A 23320-nucleotide genomic window follows, 5' to 3' on the forward strand; every position below is an offset into this window, starting at 1 on the left:
AGATGTGAGTGCTACAAGGCGATAGTCATTTAGACAGGTTACCTTGGCGTTTTTGGACACAGGGACTATGGAGGTCTGCTTGAAACAAGTTGGTATTACAGACCAGGTCAGGGATAGGTTGTAAATGTCAGTGAAGACACTTGCCAGCTTGGCAGCGCATGTATGCGTCCTGGTAATCTGTCTAGCTTTGCAGCCTTGTGAATGTTAACCTGTTTAAAGGGCTTTCTCACATCGGCTACTGAGAGCGTGATCACACAGTTGTCCGGATCATCTGGTGCTCTCACACATGGTTCAGTGCATAGAAGGCATTTAGCTCGTCTGGTAGGCTCACTTCATTGGGCAGCTCGCGGCTGGGTTTCCCTTTGTAATCCATGATTTGCAAGCCCTGCCACATCCGACGAGCATCAGAGCCAGTGTAATAGGATTCGATCTTAGTCCTGTATTGATGCTTTTGCCTGTTTATGGGTTAGTGTCCCGCTCCTTGAAAGCGTCAGCTGTAGCCTTTAGCTCAGTGCGGATGTTGCCAATAATCCATTGCTTCTGGTTGGGATATGTACCTACGGTCACTGTGTGGACAACGTCATCGATGCATTTATTAATGAAGCCAGTGACTGATGTGGTTTACTCCTCAATGCCATCGGATGAGTCCCGGAATATATTCCAGTTCGACTTGTAAAACAGTCCTGTAGCTTGGCATCCGTTTCATTGGACTGTTTCCATATTGAGGGTGCCACTGCTACTTCCTATTTGAGTTTTTGCTTGTAAGCTGGAATCATAGAGTTATGGTCAGATTTGCCAAATGGAGGGGGAGGGAGAGCTTTGTTATGCGTCTCTGTGTGGATTAAATGTGATATAGAGTTTTTGTTCGCCTCTAGTTGCACAGGTTAAATGCTGGTACAAATTGCAGAAGACTGATTTCAGTGTTCCTGCATTAACATCACCGGCCGCTAGGAGCGCTGCCTCTGGATGAGTATTTGCTTATGGCCTTATACAGTTTGTTGAGTGCAGTCTTAGTGCCAGCATCAGTTTGTGGTAGTAAATAGACAGCTAAGAAAAAATATAGATGAAATCTTTCTTGGTAAATAGTGTGGTCTACAGCTTATCATGAGTATTATAACTCTCTGGCTGAACCAGCTTACTACTTTTAATAGTCTAATACATTCAATCTACCTAATTAGTAGAGCTATGTATTGTTTGTTGGTATGTAGGGGTGCATGCATTGGCCTTCAGATTAATATTGCCATATCGATATATAATCCATCGTGGACAAGAAAATATTGATTAGGACTATTGCATCAGCCCAGAATGCCCATATCAGTGCATCCAAATATGCATGGCCTTATGATGATCTGTGTTTGTGGGGGAGGGGCATTGTTTGAATGTATGTGTGTGAGAGAGATTGTGATGGAAATAGCCCTTTGTTTGAAAGCATGTGTGTGTTTGTGTGCCTGCCAGGGTGCACAATAAATATGGCTGTGCATCTGTGTGTTTATCAGTGTGTTCAGTCTGTGTAGTTAATCCTTAGATCATCCCCCATTCATCCTCTCATCCTCCTCACTTACACCCTAATCCCGTCATCCCTCGCTCTTTCCCCATCCCTTTATCCTTTTATCTCTATCCCGTTATCTCTCGCTCACATCCACTGCCTCTCTCAGCCTCTCGCTTACCCCTTTCCCACCACCTCCCATCACCTCTTTTGGTCCCTCTCTCCCTCCCTCCCGCTCTCCATCTCTCTCTCCCCTCTGTAGTAGCCAACCTCAGCAGATGTCTGCATACTGGCATAGACGTTTTGCAGTCAGGGCAGAAAAGGGGAGAAAAGAACAAGAAGTGCAGGGGAACTGCACTCCTCTCTCCCATCGAACCCCAACAGTACTGTAGTGTAGGAAATGAAAAGGCGCAATGCAGAGTAATAAATATACATGTTGTGAAGGTGTAGAATTGGGCCGTAGCAGTTTGAAGCTGTTTCCTCTCTGGGTAATGAACGTGGGGAGGTGAGGGGGAGCTGCCTGCCTGCCAGCCTAACATGGGGTTGACAAGCTGCCATCCAATAAATAAATGATTAAAAAAACCTGCAATGCAGTGGGTAGCGTTACAGTGTGAAACGGAGCGTCTTCTACTCAGGGCTGCCAAACAGCAGCTCCTTCCTTCCTAACCTGTCAGTACCTAGCCTGAGAGGGGAGGGGAGGGGATGGAGAGACTGATGGATAGGAGGGACCCAGCCAGGCTCACAGAGAGGGAAAGTTTGAAGGGGGATGGAACATGCAGAAGCCATGACCGAGCAGAGCAGGAGAGGTAGTGTGAGTGAGAAGTGACACACATCAGAGGAAGAAGAGAAGAGACTCGCGTTGTCAGAGGAGAGAACTGACAAGGGGCAAACAGAGAAGAGGGGGAGAGTGACAAGGACACAAGGCTTGCGTGTTGCTAAGGGGGAACACTGGCGGAGAGCGAGGGAGAATTTGAATCTGTGAGAGACGTGGACAGAAGGTGCTTCCCGGCGGATGGTAACAGACCACATTCAGAGCGGAATAGAGAGACTCTTCCTTCCCGTGCAGACAATGATGGGGCTGTACTATCCTGCGGTGTTGCCGGTGAGTTCATGTCATAGCTAGTTTTCTGTACGCTCCTATCCAGTGTAGCAGGTTTAGACCTGGAACATCTAAAGAACAAAATACTTTGCTCTTTTCTACATGTTTTGGAAAAATATGCTGTTGGTTCGACTGATGTTTACCTAGCTAGTTTGCATAAGGCAAGGCCTCAGATTACTACATGGAGTTATACTGTTGTTTCTCTTTTACAACAAATACATGCACATAGCCTAGACATTGAGGAACGCTCAGTGTTTTGTGACTAGTATTGTGTAACGACTTATGTAACGTAACTTGTTTTTTATCATTTAAATATGTAGATGTGTTACTGGCAGCAAGAGGGGTTAACTGTGTACATGTTCTAATGAGCCTGGTGCCCCAACATGTTCTGTGGTCCTGTCTGTGCTTCAGGGCCCTCAAGGAGGTCCAGGCTTCGGAGAATGTCTCTGTAAATTAGCAGGGTTGAGCTGTGTGTATGTCGCACGTTGCGGCCATGCTGACTGTACAGAACATCATGTTAGTCCAGGGGGGGCGGTGGGGGGCTGTTGGAATCAGAAGGGGGTGCTACAGCAATTCTTTGTTGTCTTCCCAGCTGTCTTTGCTGTTAAACCCCCCCCCCCCCCCCCCCCCCCTTCTGAGTGAAAGAGACAGGTGCCAAGAAACAGTTGTGACTCTTTCCCCTCAATCCTTCTCTGTTGGTACAACCCAGCCTCCCCTTTCCTCCCGCCACAATACTGGATGATCTGGATGGGGTGCTGGGAGGTTCTGTGTTCTGGGTGCTGATTGGACAGTTAGCAGCAGGAATCTACCCAGGTGCTTTTAACTCCAGCACATGCATTTCTAGGGCTGTGTGACTTGGAGCTCGACCCTCCCCTCTCTCCCATTTCTCTGCTGTTTCTCTTCCCTCAGGCATCAGCAGCTGTTACCTAAACCTGTTTTTCTCATCAAACGGCATGGGCAGCCAAATTGAATGGGGGGGTTCAAGTGTGAATGGATTTTAAAGGTGTCACCAATCATCCACTGTCCCATGCGATCAGAGAGAAGTGAGGTTAAGAAAATGCCTTCTTTTAGTTGACATTTCTTCATTATAACACAGATTTAAAGTGTATGCGTGTGAGTGCGTTTGGGTTATAAATGCTGTTTGCTCCCCCATCAATTTAACTTACAGCTTTGCTATTAAGCAACCAAGCAAAGTGCAAACACCGCAACCAACCATATGAATGTCGGGTTCTGAGAAATGGCATGATTGTGGTGTATTTTGCTGCCTCACCTCCATTACTGCAGCCACCCTGCTTGGTTTAGAGAGGGAAGGCAGGGATTGAAAGTATTTTGCGGAGCCCCACCCAAGTGTTCACCCCCAGGGGTAAGAGACTTACCTGCTGCTTCACATTTGCACCAACCAAACTGCTGCAGAACTGGCAGACAGTATTACAGCACTAATGCACTCTGAGACATCTGTCTCCACTACAGGCTTACTGCTGCTGCTCACTGCCCATCTAAACCTGCAGTACTGACAATCCAGCTGGCTCAAGGGACGTGCAGAAAAGCATTGAGTTTTGAATAGACAGCACAGCAAGTATGTTAATTTGCACACATGCACTATTGTGACTGACAGAAACAATGGCCAGTTCTGCTGCAGTGCAGTGTTGAGTCTCAGAGGCTCCTTAAGCCCCTTCCCCCACTATCGGCTGACGGAGCTGGTTCAGTTCAATGGACACATGGCGCAGCAACGTTTATTCTCTTGCCTTCTTCTCTGGGCTGAAAGAGAAGCAATCCTCACTAGTGTTGGTGGCTGACTCAATCAAATATTGTGAGGAAACTTTAACAGCAATTGGGCATGGATGTTAATCCTCCCAAATAGACTGATTCGTACCCCTACAGCAGGCTAGGTCTTAGGGTGCTGGGTTGTTTCCCTCTGCAATTAGCTGCATAGAGCAGCGTTTCATAGAGAGACCGAAGCATTAGGAGGGTCATGTCAGTGAACTTGGCAAAGGTTAAGTGTCAGGGAGGAGGTTTGTTCCTCCACCATACCAGACATCTTTCAGAGTTTTGGGACCGTGTATGGCCACCATGGTGTTGGTGCCGTAGTGGACGTGGCTCCAGCTGGGCCGTCTGTAGGAGTATATAATGGGGAGGCTGCTGAGGGAAGTCTTTTTAAAGGTGTCCTGTGAGACGGGTCCAGCCAGGCTTTCAGAATCAGTGTGGTACGGCTGAACCTCCAACTGGCCTTGCATGGTCCCATCCTTCATGGCCGACAACAACCTCTGATCTCTTTGATGCATTTATGTAATATTGACAGAGTCAGTGAATACAATAGCCTGTACTACCACCAGACCTTTAGAAACTGACCAACTCTTTTGTTAAGAGTCCAATGCTCCGTTACCCTTAAATGAATTGCCATGTGTTATTTTGCTTGTGGTGCCTGTAGGGTTTAAGCCAATTAGCTGTTAATGTACCATGGAGGGATAGGCTGTATATTATGTGTCGTGATTTTCATTGGATGACAACCCTGAAGGAGTGACAGGGTTTCAGTTTATAGGCGCCCTTACATGGAGATGGGAGGCGGCTACAGCGCTATGCATGACTGGCTCTTGGGATCCGTGGGTCACGTTTCATAGCGGCGGTGGCTTTGACTGACTTGGGGGAGGCGGGGCGGAGGTAGAAACCCTCGTCTGGATTTCATCAAGCGAGGAGGGAGAAAGAAGGAGAGGAAAAAGAAGAGGGAAAGCAAATCTATTTCTCCAGCTGCAGAAAAAGGAAGAGGAGCGTACTACTGCAGTGGAGAGAGAGGGGGGAAGAGGAGCGTACTACTGCAGTGGAGAGAGAGGGGGGAAGAGGAGCGTACTACTGCATTGGAGAGAGAGAGAGGGGAAGAGGCGGCATATTTAATGCAAAGCAATGCGTCACAGTAGATTAGATTAAGTGGTCATTCAGTTATTCATTCATGATACACGGATTGGGATTAGAGTAACTAGCTGGTTAAAGGGATTACTGTAGTCTACTAACACTCTTCACTGACTGTCTGCTGTACTGTGCAATTTAATTCAAATTATTTCATTACGCTGCAGTCACTGCACACATTTTAACACATGCACTCTCGCAACGTTCGCTGAATATTTTGACCCACATTGCAAGCCCTCTCTCTCCCCCCGGTCCTCTTGGTGTATGGAAAAACCTATGGTGTCTCAGGTAACACTTCTGTACTACCGCCGTGGTGTGTGAAGAGGGATGCAGAGTTTAGCCTATCGTAATTCAGATGGTGCATTTAATATTGTGTTATACCTTCATGCAGAACAGTAAATCTGAAGTTATTTTGAAAGGGTAACCTTGTGGTCAAATGAGATTTGTTATGCTTAGACTATTTTATATGAATTCCTGCATTGCCTATAAATATCACCTAGTGGCTTACTAGTGAGTTATGATATTATTATACAAATATACATATTTGTGAAATATTATACGATTTGACTGTACACCACCCACCCTGTCTCTTGAAATTTGTAAACAATTTGATCATTTAGTTTCTGTTTTTAATACAATGTTTTTCCACATGATTTCCTTCTTTCCTTTTTGCAATACAGCATTACTCCCTTTTTATAATAGCCTCTCCCTCCCTCCTCTCTCTCTCCCTCCCTCCTCTCTCTCTCCCTCCCTCCTCTCTCTCTCCCTCCCTCCCTCCTCTCTCTCTCCCTCCCTCCCTCCCTCCCTCCCTCCCTCCTCTCTCTCTCCCTCCCTCCCTCCCTCCCTCCTCTCTCTCTCCCTCCCTCCCTCCTCTCTCTCTCCCTCCCTCCCTCCCTCCTCTCTCTCTCCCTCCCTCCCTCCCTCCTCTCTCTCTCCCTCCCTCCCTCCCTCCTCTCTCTCCCTCCCTCTCTCCCTCCTCTCTCTCTCCCTCTCTCCCTCCTCTCCTCTCTCTCCCTTCTCCCTCTCTCCCTCCTCTCCTCTCCTCTCTCTCCCTCCCTCCTCTCTCTCTCCCTCTCTCCCTCCTCTCTCTCTCCCTCCCTCCCTCCTCTCTCTCTCCCTCCCTCCCTCCTCTCTCTCTCCCTCCCTCCCTCCTCTCTCTCTCCCTCCCTCCCTCCTCTCTCTCTCCCTCCCTCCCTCCTCTCTCTCTCCCTCCCTCCCTCCTCTCTCTCTCCCTCCCTTCTCTCTCTCTCCCTCCCTCCTCTCTCTCTCCTCTCCTGCTCTGTGTGTGAGATACTGCCATTTAGGGCAGTGTTACTCTCAGTGAGTGTGGCAGGAATGTCCAGTTGACCAATGGGTTGAGTGCTACCAGCCCTCAGCCAGTACCTTCTCTCTACTATTTAGCTTTGTCCATCCATCAGTGGATACCAGTGAGTAGCCTAAATATCCATTCCAGTACTCACATGATCGAGATACTGTACTGTTAGAAACACCCACTTCACTTCCACCCCTCCCCCATCCTCTGAGCCTCCAACACAGATTTGGATTTGGTCACTGTGACTCAGATGATGAGAAGCACCCTTTACTTCCTGGTTCCAGGCTTCTACTTGTTTATGGATGACATGTCTTTACAGGAGGAAGGAGTCCATTTAACCTATTTGGAATCCTCCTTCATTTAATCATCCTCCCCGTTTTATGCAGGCCTTATGTGCTATTGTTATTATTAAGTTAATGACATTGCAATGAATGCAGTCAGCCTCACAAGCGATTCATATGGACCAGAATACATAAGGAGAGGCTGGTGGAATATAGCAGTAGAACAGTTTTTCGACCCTGTTCTGAATTAAACCTACTTTTGTTGCACTCGTTATCTTGGAGGCACAGAACCGAGAGCTCAGTCCTCCTTATCAAGTAGAGGGGATTTAACAGTAGCCGGGACGGTTCTTTCCACTGTCGTTTCAAGATGAGAAGTCTGCAGTCTCTGGGATTAGTGAATCCTCATTTGCTTTACTGCACCGCAACTTAGTTTCCCTGGTAATTAAAAAGGCTGTCTGGAGCCTGGGTGTCGCCTCGCCCAGGCCTGACTGGCTGACTGACTGACTGTCCTGTTTTAATGGTATTGGATGCTGTCATCACGCCTGGAAGGCCACGAAGCAGTTTCATGGACTGAAACAAAATGGCGCCCCCCCCCCCATTCCTCCCTCCCTACAAGCTTTGCTCTTTCTGATCACAGTTGGGGTGTTTTTGAAGTTATTACAGGATGTCCTTGAGTGTGTGACTGAGGAGTGCTATATCACAGTGTCACCATATAACTGACACCTTTTTTTAACTCGTGACCGGACGGCGCTACAATCCATTACCGTGCTTATGAAGACAGCATAGTAACAGTGCTGTGGCATTGGCCTGGAGCCGTCTCCCAACTCAACTGGTTATGATATGAATTCATATCAAGTGTAACTAAATAGGGTGACAGTATCTGTTCACGGGGTATAACAGGTACTCATTGTTGTAAATATTCTCTGGATATGCGTGTACATGGATAGTGAGCAGGCTTGTGTAGCAATGTGTGTGTGTATCAGATTTTGTGACTGTCAATAATAGATGTGGTTGGAGTGAATATTTCATGGTAGGCTGACTGAAACGCTCTGCTGTCAGAGATATGGAGAGAGTAGGAGGGAGGGTGAAATTTAAGCGGTGTTTTTAACCCTTGTTCTAGACTCTCCCTGCCCTCCATCTGCACGGTACAGTACAGTAATGCCTACCAGTATTAACCCTATCTTCTCCTCTCTGTCAGGGTTCTCAAGATTCAACGGGGGGCCAGGAGGGGCTGGTGCCCCCGCCCTTCTCAGCGTTCCCTCCACCACCCCCTCCGCAGAATGGCCTGGGGACAGAGTTTGTCGGTGCTTTGTTTGGTGCTAGTGGACAGGGGCCTTCGGATTCAGGGGCTGGAACAAATGGCTCAGCCGCCACTTCCAACATCTTACCCACCCAGGTGAGTGTTATGGTTGGTTTTGTTGTTAGGCTCACTCTGCATTTGTCCCGAAAATGCTCATAACTACTACGTTTATTCCATTTATTAGCCTCTCCCTTTCCCTCTCTCTCTCCTCTCCCCCAGCAGACAGAAGTGTCTCCAGGTCAGGTAGATGGAGTGGGGCAGTGCGTGGCAGTAGAATTAGCAGGAGTATCCGGGGCTGACTCCGCAGAGGCCAAAGGAACCCCAAAACGACTTCACGTCTCCAACATCCCCTTCCGCTTCCGAGACCCTGACCTCAGGCAGATGTTTGGGGTAAGAATATGGGAACCTCCTTTCTGCACTTTGAGATGAGGAGTAAATCACTTTAACCCTCCTGTTGTTTAATTGATGGTTGGTGTCAGAGTGGGTGTTGAGAAGAACAAAGGGCCAGACAGTCACAAAGGGAGGAACACTCATGTCCTTTGATTTGCTCTATCACAGGGCCATGAGAGCCACAGAGAGGTAGTCAGTAGTTGGTGAACGAGTGAGGAAAGGAAGGCATGTAGTAACAAAGGGATAGAAAAATAGACAATAGAAGGTAGGTGCAATTTGATTGAATTTATTTTGGTACAATACTGCCTCCTAGTGAGCTGCAGGTGTAGTTCACCCCTGATTGTCAGTTAATTACACATAATGCAAGTTGAGTTTTTGTTTGTATCCTAATTTCTTGTGTTTTGTTGATTTTCAGCAATTTGGGAAGATTATTGATGTTGAGATCATTTTCAATGAGAGGGGCTCAAAGGTAAGTGAGATGGTAAACATGTCCTCAGTCCCACCGCTGTGGACACTACGATGAAAAAGTTCACTGTGTCTCAATGCTACATTTTCCACACTGCACTGTGTCCGACTGACCTGCACTGATAGTATAAACAACAGGGTAGTATTATGGGTAAACAAAAACACTCCAGGCCACTATTGAACGTCTGAAACTAGATTGAGTGTAAGTCAAAATTATAATGGACCTATATATTTTCTAATAACTGCAAATTGATTTTGAAAAGCAAATCGGTCCCAAGAAAATCTGTGCGGCCCTCTGTTGAATTTCGACATTCCGTTTGCCCAACCCTTCACTAATCAGTAACCACCGTATCAGTTCTAGAACAAACAACAGTATAAACCAGTGATTATAACTGTGTACCTGTTCAGTAAATGTGTAATGAAATGAGTAAAACTAGCTAAATCAAAGGGTTTTGATTTTCTATAGAACAACTGGTATGTTTCTTCCACCCCTCTCCTTACGCTGTCTTTGTGGTGCTCCTCTTTCCCCTCTGTCTGTCTACCCCAGGGCTTTGGCTTTGTCACGTTTGAGACCAGCGCCGACGCGGAGAAAGCCCGGGAAAGGCTTCACGGCACGCTAGTGGAAGGTCGCAAGATAGAGGTAATTTAACCCATCTCCTCCTCCTACCATCGTTCCTCTGCCTGTACACTGATTCCACTAGCTGCCATCCTTTTCCACTGACATGCTCTGATGTGGTCTCTGCTGGTACCCCCCAGATGGTTTGCTGCCTTTTTTTGGGGCGTTTCTTGTTTCCTGGTTCATTTGGGGTGGGGGGGGGGGGGGGGGGGGGACACCTCAAGGCATGCTGGGAAGTTTTCACTTTCTAAATCGTTTAGGTCTCGGTTCTGTCTTGCACCATTTCTTATTATAGCTTCCACTGCTTTGATTTCAAAATACAATCTAAATCATCTTTCTCTGTTGCTGGAACCGCGGGACATTAGGAGAACGTGATGAGATGATGATGCATGTCCGATTGTAGCCAGGTTGATCATATCTTAGTACCTAGTCTAGAATGTTCCTTTCCCCCCCCCCCCGTGCTGCAAAGTGGTAGTGACAAGCTTATGGCTCCTGGCCTCCAGCATGCAGCACAGTGCTCTCCTCTACTCTCCATCTGTAAAATAACTACGCCATATATTTCATGTTAAGCTCCCTCCTTTCACAATCATTTTTTTCATGAAGCTTTGGCTCGTATGTGACTGTTTCAGGGTTGGGGAGAAGCTGAGAAGATGCATGTTTTTCTTTGAAATATTGTCCGTTTGCGTGCCAGTGATATCCTACCCATCTCTGGAGCAGATCTATTTTAAGCCAGGTTCTTAGCCAATCACGATTCTGCATGGGCGCCTGCCTCCTTGCTGTGGTTTTCTGTGGTAGTTGTGTCCTGCATGATGGTGATGGCTGGACCCGCTTGGGTTTCATCTGTCAGCTCTCCAACGTCTGGTTCTGAATGACACCTGCATCCAATGGTCTATAAGCCCTACATTTCACCTTCAGTCAATCAGCAAGTTGAATGGATACTGATGGAGCCCAATGAAAACCCACATCAGTTAAACTTCTATAAATCAACAACCTGTTTGTTTGGCCCTGGTGGTTCTGTAACCTCTGTCTCTGTAGTCTTTGGAGTATCTTCTTGTTCCATGCATGAACTTTATCACTTTAATTGTAAGGAAGTTTCTCTCTCTCTCTCCTTCACCTTTTATCATTGCTGCATGTGTGACAGTAGTTGTACTCTGAAGCTGTGGCCAGTCCTTTGTAATCAGCATGGGGTCAACAGGAGTGTCTGTCATCAGGTTTGTCTGTGTTTGACTAGTGCATGGGATAGAACAGCCGTACAGACTAAGGGCAAATAAAGGTTGTTCTGTATTTATACACTCATTCAACAGCGAAGGAAAAGCCCAGCATTCCTTTGAGGCAATGCTATGTGACGATTCTTCTTTCTCCTAGAAGTTGTTTGCAACCCTAGCTTTGTCCTTGGTAATATAATTTCAGTTTTTTTTTACTGGCTGATATTCTAACAAATGTGAAGACGCTAATTTAAAACGGGCTAAGCTTAGAGGCAATGTTCTGACATGAGGAATGTTTAGATGTTATAATTGCCCCGTGCTAGGCTAGGCTTAGATTACACATTGTTTTGCTTAAAATACTACCCTAGTATGTCTTTCAGAGTTTCCTAACACATTGTTTTGCTTAGGAAACTGAAAGATATACCATGGTAGGATTTTACCAGATTGTTTTTGAAATCAGGAGTGTGAATATTCCATTTGCTGTCCTTTTGCATGGGATTTCTTGGAAGTATGTGTGCATGATAATACTATGGTGTTGTAACATGGCTGTCACTGCAGCACTAGTGCGGACAGTCTGGGATTTCTTGCATGTCTTTTTATATCGGCTATTTTGTTAAGACTAGATGATTTTGGTGATGTGGACTTTTGGTTGTTTAGCATGACATCTTCTCAAAGTTGAAAACGCCTTACTACTTTTATGAAGGTATGTTTATCCATAAAACAAAAAAAGGCAATAGTTGTTGATTAGATTCAATCATTTATTTCATGTTGTTGACTAAAGTCTGTCCGTGCATGGGAATCTGTAGCTATTGTTCTCCTAGCTAGTCAGTTTGGAATCCTAAGTGTGCATGGCTGTTGGTTATACACAGAGTGTAGTATTGATCTCTGTGGTGACCTATTCTATTACATCGAAGTGTACTTCTTTTTGTCTGGAATAAAACTCTGCGCTTTGAAGAAGTCAGTTTCCCGTGCGCGTCCAATGTACCCATGTAAGTGGTCCGATTCACTTGTCTTCCTGCTGTTTGTGTTTCCACTCCACACTACTGTGTGTGTCTAAGTCTGCACACACACCATGCATCTCCATCAGTCTGTGTGTGTCCTCCTCATATCAAAGGGTATTCCACAAAAAGCACTCTAACTAAAGACATTGACATCACACCCCATAGACCAGGGCTTTCCAACCCTGTTCCTGGAGAGCTACCCTCCTGTAGGTTTTCGCTCCAACCCCAGTTGCGATGTACCTGATTCAGCCTTTCAACCGTGTAATTGTTAGAATTGAGTGTGCTAGATAACCTACAGGACGGTAGCTCTCCAGGAACAGGGTTGGAGAGCCCTGCCATAGACGCTTAATCAATTTCCAGGCAGACAATTATATGCCATCAAAGCAACTCATCACACTGATGTTTTGAAAGTGACATTTAAGACATTTGACTGTGGGATACCCCGACATTTGACGGATAAAGCCCTTTAAGTCTTGTCACCGTGCTGTCACACCACATTTCCCAACCTGAAGTACTGTAGTAACAGCGTATTGAACGTGTAGGTGTGTCTCTCTCACCGTGAAGCATGCCGCTCTTGTTGATGTGTTGGTGTGATGGGAAGTGATTGCTCCGTGGCGCAGAGTTTTAGACAGACATTAGGTGCAGTAGAATATGAAGGTGCAGTCTATCACCCCAGTAGTGGTGGTAATGAGAACGAGCGACGTCTCGTCTCCTGGTGCTCTTGAGTCTGCATGCATCTCATCAGACACAGGGTCGCAGAGAGGAAAACTCCTCACTCAGAGACCAACAATGTCACCACTGCATGAGCCTGAGTCTCTGACTAAAGAGAGAGCTGGGTGTGATAAGGACTAACTTACTGGGACTGTTCATCTGATCCTGCATGGCTGATCCGTTCTCATTCAGTGATAGATGTACGCTACACTACTGCAGGTGGCAAACCGCTCACAGCCTCCATTTGAAACAGTTCTGTCAGTCTTTTAAAGAAAAGGGTCATGTTCTTCAAGAAAACCAATCAGACTTGATGTTTAATCCTGACATTCCACCTCGGTGTCAACCTAATTGAAAAGGCATCGATTTGGATCCTTTTTGAACACGAGCTCCTTTACTTGAGCTTTAGATGTGAATTGGCTCCAATCAAAAGAAGGCTGTGATAACTCTGCTCCCCAGAACTGTATTACTGCTCTAAATGGGCTGTTTGTGATAAACTGGGCTTAGCTTTGGGTTTAGTCATGGTTGTTGCTTGTTTCAGATACGTTGCATGATTGACAGAGAAAAAGAGGTGAACTTGTGAATGGATTGGTGTGGTTGTGTGTGTTTGTGAGAGGAGGGCAAAAGAAAAGGGGACAGGGAGTATGAACTGTTCCCTTTCCACTCCTCTCTCTTTCTCCCAGACCACAGGCTGCTCCATCTTTCTCTCTCTCCTTCACTCTCTCTCTCTCTTTCTCTCTCTCTCTCTCTCTCTCTCTCTCTCTCTCTCTCTCTCTCTCTCTCTCTCTCTCTCTCTCTCTCCTTCACTCTCTCTCTCTCTCTCTCCTTCACTCTCTCTCTCTCTCTCTCCTTCTCTCTCTCTCTCTCCTTCACTCTCTCTCTCTCCTTCACTCTCTCTCTCTCTCTCTCTCTCTCCTTCACTCTCTCTCTCTCTCTCTCTCCTTCACTCTCTCTCTCTCTCCTTCACTCTCTCTCTCTCTCCTTCACTCTCTCTCTCTCTCTCTCTCTCTCTCTCCTTCACTCTCTCTCTCTCCTTCACTCTCTCTCTCTCCTTCACTCTCTCTCTCTCCTTCACTCTCTCTCTCTCCTTCACTCTCTCTCTCTCCTTCACTCTCTCTCTCTCTCTCTCCTTCACTCTCTCTCTCTCTCTCTCCTTCACTCTATCTCTCTCTCTCTCCTTCACTCTCTCCTTCACTCTCTCTCTCTCTCTCCTTCACTCTCTCTCTCTCTCTCTCTCTCCTTCACTCTCTCTCTTTCTCTCTCTCCTTCTCTCTCTCCTTCACTCTCCATCTCTCTCTCCTTCACTCTCCATCTCTCTCTCCTTCACTCTCTCTCTCTCTCTCTCTCTCTCTCTCTCTCTCCTTCACTCTCTCTCTCTCCTTCACTCTCTCTCTCTCCTTCACTCTCTCTCTCTCTCTCTCTCCTTCACTCTCTCTCTCTCTCTCTCTCTCCTTCACTCTCTCTCTCTCTCTCTCCTTCACTCTATCTCTCTCTCTCTCCTTCACTCTCTCCTTCACTCTCTCTCTCTCTCTCCTTCACTCTCTCTCTCTCTCTCTCTCTCTCCTTCACTCTCTCTCTCTCTCTCTCTCTCTCTCCTTCACTCTCTCTCTTTCTCTCTCTCTCCTTCTCTCTCTCCTTCACTCTCTCTCTCTCCTTCACTCTCTCTCTCTCTCTCTCTCTCTCCTTCACTCTCTCTCTCTCTCTCTCCTTCACTCTATCTCTCTCTCTCTCCTTCACTCTCTCCTTCACTCTCTCTCTCTCTCTCCTTCACTCTCTCTCTCTCTCTCCTTCACTCTCTCTCTCTCTCTCTCTCTCTCTCCTTCACTCTCTCTCTTTCTCTCTCTCTCCTTCTCTCTCTCCTTCACACTCTCTCGCTCCTTCACTCTCCATCTCTCTCTCCTTCACTCTCTCTCTCTCTCTCTCTCTCTCTCTCTCTCCTTCACTCTCTCTCTCTCCTTCACTCTCTCTCTCTCCTTCACTCTCTCTCTCTCCTTCACTCTCTCTCTCTCCTTCACTCTCTCTCTCTCCTTCACTCTCTCTCTCTCTCTCTCTCTCTCTCTCTCTCTCCTTCACTCTCTCTCTCTCTCTCTCCTTCACTCTATCTCTCTCTCTCTCCTTCACTCTCTCCTTCACTCTCTCTCTCTCTCTCCTTCACTCTCTCTCTCTCTCTCTCTCTCCTTCACTCTCTCTCTCTCTCTCTCTCTCTCCTTCACTCTCTCTCTTTCTCTCTCTCTCCTTCTCTCTCTCCTTCACACTCTCTCGCTCCTTCACTCTCCATCTCTCTCTCCTTCACTCTCCCATTCTCTCCAAGCCAGTCAAGTTTGTCTTCCTTTGTTTCTCCACTGTTATGTCTTTCCCTGTGTGACACTCCCAGTCCTCACCCTCTTGTCTTGTATATGTGCACCTGTGTGTGTAATACCTCTCATTGTATGTCCTTTCACATGTTATATTTTCGTCTTTAGTCCCTTACCCCATCCTTCTCTCTTTATCTTTTTTATTTTTATTCTAATGTTATTTTTTTGTGATTCATGGCGGAACTAAATGTTCCAAAGTAATTTCTTTATACAATTACCCCCCTCTGCAGATCAAAATATGAATCCTGCCCACGTCGCCTTTTACTAAGAATCATTTTATGCTACATTTCACTTAAGTATTTTTACTGCCACTCTTGACTGTGGGAGACATATTTTCAGACGCAATTAAGCCAATCTCTTAATACAAAAGTGGTCGACCTGGTTTTTGTGTCCCTTACTCCTCTCTTATGACCACTATAATTTGTATACGTTGAACGAAGCACCCCTCCAGTCCGTGTGTCTCTCTAGAAATGGAAAGACCCTCATGCATTGAGCAGAAACTCATTTTGGATGATTTTTTTCTCTCAAAAACTGTATCACTGCTTTCAACTATTATACCCATTTTATTTCACATTGGGGGGATTTAATTTATTGGGTTGTTTGTTGGTTTATTTATTTGTTATTATATTTTTTCTGTTTCCCTGATGACTTCTATGTGTGTTGTCAGTCTCCACGGTAACCACTCGCGTGTCCTCACGCTGTTTCTTCGGCAACGGTAAGTTGTGTATATATGACATAATCGCTGATCTGACCCCCACCCCTCCCTTGAAAAAGGCAGTATATGCAAAATCACACATTGTTTTGAATATTCCTAAAGGAACCGTTAATTTGGTAGTTCCAATATATCAATTAGCTCAGTGGCAGTAGATGCTAGGAGCAAGATGTACAGTAGTTGCATGCTTTAGTTATGTCCACAGCATCTTTGTATTGTATATTACAAATCAATTTGAAGTATGGTAGGCTAGCATTGTTCTGATCTTCCAGCTATCCAGAGTATAAGTCCCTGTTATGATGGGGCCTGCATTGATAGGGAAGGTAGCAGTGACGAGGCACACACATAGACAGACAGACAGACACAGACACACAGCCCATTGACAGCCTGGTCCAACTAGTAATAATAATGGATCCACCCCCCTCCCCTCCTCTCATTAACACCTCCCCGGAATGTCCAAGTTTAATCATCCTCCTCTTTGCAATGACATGGCTTACCAGAACCCATTTGATTAATACTTCATTGTATGTATATTTTTCCTAATGAATTGTTATCACCAGTAATGATAATAACCCATGGCTCTCTGGGAAGCTCCTGTTCAATTGTGTTATCATCCCTTCAGCTGCTTCAGTCAGTGTTAGTTAAGGGGAAAATAAATCTGTCATTATAACTTTTCTTTGTCTCTAGTGTTGGGTGGGTTTCAGATTCATGGAAGGGGCTGTGTAAAGGTGCAATATGCAGAAATCGCTTTGCCATTTCCTGGTTGCTAAAATTCTAATAGTTAGCCTAATTTCTGTTTATTTGACAAACAAGTGACCTATAGTGTAGAGAGTCATTGTACCATTTAAACCGCTGTTAAATATATTTTCAATAATGGAAAAAATATAGTTTTCTTTCAGCTGTTTGAAGTAGAGGTCAACCGATTTTATGATTTTTCAACGCCGATACTGATTGGAGGACCAAAAAATACCGATTAATCAACTGATTTTATTATAATTTTGTGATTTAAAAAAAAAATACATTATTATTATTTTTATATATATATATATATATATATATATATATATATATATATATATAGTGACAATTACAACAATACTGAATGAACACTTTTATTTTAACTTAATATAATACATAAATAAAATCTATTTAGTCTCATAAGTAATGAAACATGTTCAATTTGGTTTAAATAATGCAAAAACAAAGTGTTGGAGAAGAACGTAAAAGTGCAATATGTGCCATGTAAAAAAGCTAACGTTTAAGTTCCTTGCCCAGTACATGAGAGCATATGAAAGCTGGTGGTTCAATATTACTAGTTAAAAACTTTTAGGTTGTAGTTATTATAGGAATTATGACACGTGGACTATTTCTCTCTATACCATTTGTATTTTATATATCTTTGACTATTGGATGTTCTTATAGGAACTTTAGTATTGCCAGCCTAGTCTCGGGAGTTGATAGGCTTGAAGTCATTAACAGCGCTGTGCTTCAAGCATTGCTAAGAGCTGCCGGCAAAACTCAGTAAAGTGCTGTTTGAATGAATGCTTACGAGCCTGCTGCTGCCTACCACCGCTCAGTCAGACTGCTATATCAAATCATAGACTTAATTATAATAAACACAGAAATACGAGCTTTTGGTCATTAACCTCTCTTGGGTACGTGCGACGTTAGCGTCCCACCTCTTCAACAGCCAGTGAAACTGCGGGGTGCCAAATTCAAATACAGAAATACTCATTATAAAAATTCAGAAAACAAAACATATTTTACGTAGGTTTAAATATTAACTTCTTGTGAATCCAAGATTTAAAAAATGCTTTACGGCGAAAGCATACCTTACGATTATTTGAGAACATAGCCCACTAGACAAATCATTACAAACAGTAACCAGCCAAGTAGAACAGTTACACAGGTCAGAAATAGAGATAAAATTAATCCCTTACCTTTGATGATCTTCATATGGTTGCACTCAGCAGACATTCATTTACTCAATAAATGTTCCTTTTGTTCGATAAAGTCTTTATATATCCAAAAACCTCAGTTTTCTTCAGTAGTCCACAGGCTCAAACGCAGTCAAAACAGGATGACAAAAAAATCTAAATTGTATCCGTAAAGTTCATAGAAACATGTCAAACGATGTTTACATTCAATTCCCAGGTTGTTTTTAGCCTAAATAATTGATAATATTTCAACAGGACAATAACGTCGTCAATTTAAAAGGTAAACAAGAAACGCACTCTCGGTCTCGCGCATGAAAAAGCTCTGTGACACTTTAGGGTCTACTCATTCAGACTGCTCTTACTTCCTAATTTTTCAGAATACAAGCCTGAAACAATTTCTAAAGACTGTTGACATCTAGTGGAAGGCATAGAAACTGCAATTTGAGTCCTAAGTCAATGGATACTGTAATGGCATTGAATAGAAAACTACAAAACCAACAAAAAAAATACTTCCTGAATCGATTTTTCTCAGGTTTTCACCTGCCAAATCAGTTCTGTTATACTCACACACTATTTTAACAGTTTTGGAAACTTTAGTGTTTTCTGTCCAAATCTACCAGTTATATGCATATCATATCTTCTGGGCCCAAGAAGCAGGCAGTTTAATTTGGGCATGCATTTCAATCCAAAAATTCCGAATGCTGCCCCCTACCCTAGAGAAGTTAATATGGTCAAATGCGGCAACTGTCATTTCGAAAACAAATGTTTATTCTTTCAGTGAAATACGGAACAGTTCCGTATTTCATTGAACGGGTGGCAACCCTAAGTCTAAATATTGCTGTTACATTGCACAACCTTCAATGTTATGTCATAATTATGTAAAAGTCTGGCAAATTAATTACCGTCTTCGCACAGTTCGCAACGAGCCAGGCGGCCCAAACTGTTGCATATACCCTGACTCTGCTTGCACTGAACGCAAGAGAAGTGACTCAATTTCTCTAGTTAATATTGCCTGCGAACATGAATTTCTTTTAGCTAAGTATACTTCTGTGTATTGATTTTAAGAAAGACATTTATGTTTATGGTTAGGTGCATTTGTGAAACGATTGTGCTTTTTTTCGCGAATGCGCTTTTGTTAAATCATCACCCGTTTGGCGAAGTTGAAGTAGGCTGTGATTCGATGATAAATTAACAAGCACCACATTGATCATATGCAACGCAGGACGAGCTAGTTAATAATATCATCAACCATGTGTAGTTAACTAGTGATTGTGTGAAGATTGATTTGTTTTTTTATAAGATAAGTTTAGTGCTAGCTAGCAACTTACCTTGGCTCCTTGCAGCCACAAGGTCCTTTTGGCGCTGCACTCGCGTAATAGGTGGTCAGCCCGCCACGCAGTTTCCTTGTGGATTGCAATGTAATCGCCGTCCAAAAGGCCGATTACCGATTGTTATGAAAACTTGAAATCGGCCCTAATTGATCGGCCATGCCGATTAATCGGTCGACCTCTGGTTTGAAGCTGGTGTAGAAAAATGAAAGTAAAGACTCTCAAACTAAGCTTAAGAACGGGAAGCATAGAAATAGCGCACATGGACCAGATCTTCCGTTTCTTAAACTTGCTTTCATTGAGAATGACACATCTGTAACTCGCATTTCTATTTGAATGTGGTCGGGTCGCCCAAAAAGTGACATATTGCAGTTTTAAATCCTAATGCACAAAATGTGGCTCGTCTGCTTTCAGACACACAGAAAGTAGTAAAGAAATTACAGTTACCATTTTCAAACACGTCCCATCAGTTATGCTGATTAGATAGTACAATCATTAATCAATCTGTTTAACCATGTTAAAAATGTTTGTTTTCATGGGAAGTTGGGTGCTATTTTATGATATAATATCAGTACTTGTTGTATTTCCAACTTGTCTAAGTCCTATCAACTGATTTCAGCCAATGTATGGCTGTGAATTGACTGTATTGATCGAATGGAATGTTGGCATATTGGCAGTTAATTAAAATAAATCTATGGAAACATTCCTCTAAAACTGGCTGGCTTGCTAGCTAACAAACATACAGGGCAGATAAATTCCTCAAATTCATTATTTTATATCAGGGATGGGCACCATGGGTGTAGATAAAATGTTGCTCTTTTAGAGCTAGTTTACTGCAAAAACATGTTTTTATCTGCAATGGGGTGGGAGAAGATTTTCCAATTTTCGAACAAATTTCATGCACTCTTTTTTAGTTTTAGAGTTAATTACGTGCAATTCTACACATTTTGCCATAAGGTGGAGAGCAATGTTTCCAGTTTTTAATATAATGTCTGTGAGACTGACTAACAAAATCAATGGGGGCCCCCGGGCTCTAATTCGACCTTGATTACTATATGTTTGGATGACTGGCTGCTAGACTAATTTACCAATCTAAAACATGCTGACATGGGCTAATTTGACTCACATAAGATGAAAACAGTTGATGCACAACAAAACATTTATATTGCACCTTGTGTATTCTGCTTCGCAAAAGTAAGTTGTGACCCCGACTGAGTGTGTCCCCCCCCAATAAAAAAAAATATATATGATATCCGAGGGCCTTCAAAAAGGGGGGCTGTGGCCACCAGTTTCCCAGCCCTGTTTTACATCTTATCACAGCATTGGCAAACCATAATTGACCAACTCCCTGACCAAAATGGCTGACCTTTATCCAATCATTGTAACGGGTGACGCTCTCCTCATCCTCGGAAGAGGTGAGGAGAGAAGGATCCTCAGACCAAAACGCAGGCTTTGGGAAATAAGCCATCTTTATTAACACAACGATAAAGATGGCAACACGAAACGAAACAAACACTTGCAAAACTACAAAATAACAAAACGACGTTGACGAGACCTGAACATAAACTTACATAACTAAACATAAACTTACGTACAGGTAACAGACGACATCGAAACGAAAACGAAACAAACAAACGCTACAGTCCTATGTGGTACGAACATAACATACGGACACAGGAGACAATCACCCACAAACAAACAGTGAGAATGCCCTACCTAAATATGACTCTTAATTAGAGGCAAACGCAAACCACCTGCCTCTAATCAAGAGCCATACCAGGCAAACCGAAACCAACATAGAAACAGATAACATAGAATGCCCACCCAACCTCACGTCCTGACCAACTAACACACAAAAACTAACATAAATAGGTCAGGAACGTGACAGTACCCCCCCCACAAGGTGCGAACTCCGGACGCACCAGCACAAAGTCTAGGGGAGGGTCTGGGTGGGCATCTAACCACGGTGGTGGCTCAGGCTCCGGGCGCGGTTCCCACCCCACCATAATCCATCCTAGCCTCCTCCCTCCAAGCATGTCCACCCTCTTTCTTCCCCCACAAAATCCTCTTAATAACACATCTAATAATGACAACACCGGGACAGAGAGATAAATCAAGACAGAGGGATAGATAAGAATATAGAAGTAGATAAAGATAGAGAGGGAGATCAGGATAGAGGGGCCACTCCGGACTGAAAGGCAGCTCCGGACAGAGAGACAGCTCTGGACTGATGGGCAGTTCTGGGTATCTAGCCTTTTCAGGCTGAAGGGCAGCTCATGGCTGACTGACGACTCTCGATGCTCATGGCTGGCTGACGGCTCTCGACGCTCATGGCAGGCTGACGGCTCTCGACGCTCATGGCAGGCTGACGGCTCTCGACGCTCATGGCAGGCTGACGGCTCTCGGCGCTCATGGCAGGCTGACGGCTCTCGACGCTCATGGCAGGCTGACGGCTCTCGACGCTCATGGCAGGCTGACGGCTCTCGACGCTCATGGCGCTCTGACGGCTCTCGACGCTCATGGCGCTCTGGCTGCTCATGGCGCTCTAACGGCTCTGGCTGCTCATGGCTCGCTGGCGGCTCTGGCAGATCCTGTCTGGTTGGCGGCTCTGGCAGATCCTGTCTGGTTGGCGGCTCTGGCAGATCCTGTCTGGTTGGCGGCTCTGGCAGATCCTGTCTGGTTGGCGGCTCTGGCAGATCCTGTCTGGTTGGCGGCTCTGGCAGATCCTGTCTGGTTGGCGGCTCTAGCAGATCCTGTCTGGTTGGCGGCTCTGGCAGATCCTGTCTGGCTGACGGCTCTAGCGGCTCCTGTCTGGCTGACGGCTCTAGCGGCTCCTGTCTGGCTGACGGCTCTAGCGGCTCCTGTCTGGCTGACGGCTCTGTAGGCTCATGGCAGACGGGCGGCTTTGCAGGCTCATGGCAGACGGGCGGCTTTGCAGGCTCCTGGCAGACGGATGGCTCAGACGGCGCTGGGGAGACGGATGGCTCAGATGGCGCTGGGGAGACGGATGGCTCAGATGGCGCTGGGGAGACGGATGGCTCAGATGGCGCTGGGGAGACGGATGGCTCAGATGGCGCTGGGGAGACGGATGGCTCTGGCCGGATATGACGCACTGTAGACCTGGTGCGTGGTGCCGGAACTGGAGGCACCGTGCTAATGACAAGCACCTTCCTACTAGTGCGGGGAGCAGGGACAGGGCACTGTATTCTCAAAGCCTACTCTATCCCTGATGCGTGGTACCGGCACTGGTGACACCGGGCTGAGGACAAGCACATCAGGATTAGTAGGGGGAGAATATACAGTGTGTACAGGGCTCTGGAGACGCACTGGTAGCTTAGTGCGTGGGGCCGGAACTGGAGGCACCGGGCTAGATACACGCACTACAGGGAGAGTGCGTGGAGGAGGAACAGGGCTCAGGATACGCACTGGTAGCCTAGTGCGTAGTGTATACACTGTAGGTACTAGGCTGGGGCGGGGAGGTGGTGCCGGAAATACCGGACCGTGGAGGCGTACTGGCACTCTTGAGCATTGAGCTTGCCCAACCTTACCTGGTTGAATGCTCCCGGTTGCCCGACCAGTGCGGGGAGGTGGAATAACCCGCACCGGCCTATGTAGGCGAACCGGAGAAACCATGCGTAAGGCCGGTGCCATGTATGCCGGCCCGAGGAGACGCACTGGAGACCAGACGCGTTGAGCCGGCCTCATGACACCTGGCTCAATACCCAATCTAGCCCTCCCAGTGCGGGGAGGTGGAATAACCCGCACTGGGCTATGCACTCGTACAGGAGACACCGTGCGCTCTACTGCGTAACACGGCGCCTGCCCGTACTCCCGCTCTCCACGGTAAGCCTGGGAAGTGGGCGCAGGTCTCCTACCTGCCCTTGGCCCACTATCTCCTAGCCCCCCCCCCAATAAATTTTTGGGAATTACTTACGGGCTTTTTCGGCTTCCGTGCCAGACGCGTTCCCTCATAGCTCCGGTTCCTCTCCCAGGTAGCCTCTGCTCTCCTCCGTGCCTCCAGCTCAGCTTTGGGACGGCGATATTCTCCCTGCTGTGCCCATGGACCTCTCCCGTCCAATATTTCCTCCCAAGTCCAGAAATCCTTGTTTCTCTCCTGTCCTTTACTCCGTTTAGTTTCCCTTTGCCGCTTGGTCTTAGCTTGGTGGGTGATTCTGTAACGGGTGACGCTCTCCTCATCCTCGGAAGAGGTGAGGAGAGAAGGATC

General features: G+C 45.7%; 1 protein-coding gene across 11 annotated transcripts in view; it reads left to right on the forward strand.

Moving 5' to 3' along the window:
• The window catches only part of LOC129833240 (RNA binding protein fox-1 homolog 2-like), a 44560-nt gene that overhangs the window by 10783 nt on the left and 10457 nt on the right, over positions 1-23320 (forward strand). For 8 of the 11 annotated variants that reach the window (XM_055897677.1, XM_055897671.1, XM_055897670.1 and 5 more), the window contains 4 exons: positions 8278-8475; positions 8599-8769; positions 9185-9238; positions 9782-9874. In XM_055897677.1, coding sequence (XP_055753652.1) covers positions 8278-8475; positions 8599-8769; positions 9185-9238; positions 9782-9874 — 516 coding nt within the window. Of the gene's footprint in view, positions 1-2016; positions 2589-5177; positions 5775-8277; positions 8476-8598; positions 8770-9184; positions 9239-9781; positions 9875-23320 lie in introns of those variants that run through there. The other 3 variants (XM_055897676.1, XM_055897678.1, XM_055897669.1) reach the window with 3 other exon arrangements.

This window comes from Salvelinus fontinalis, chromosome 34 (assembly GCF_029448725.1).
Source record: "Salvelinus fontinalis isolate EN_2023a chromosome 34, ASM2944872v1, whole genome shotgun sequence".
Lineage (NCBI taxonomy): Eukaryota > Metazoa > Chordata > Actinopteri > Salmoniformes > Salmonidae > Salvelinus > Salvelinus fontinalis.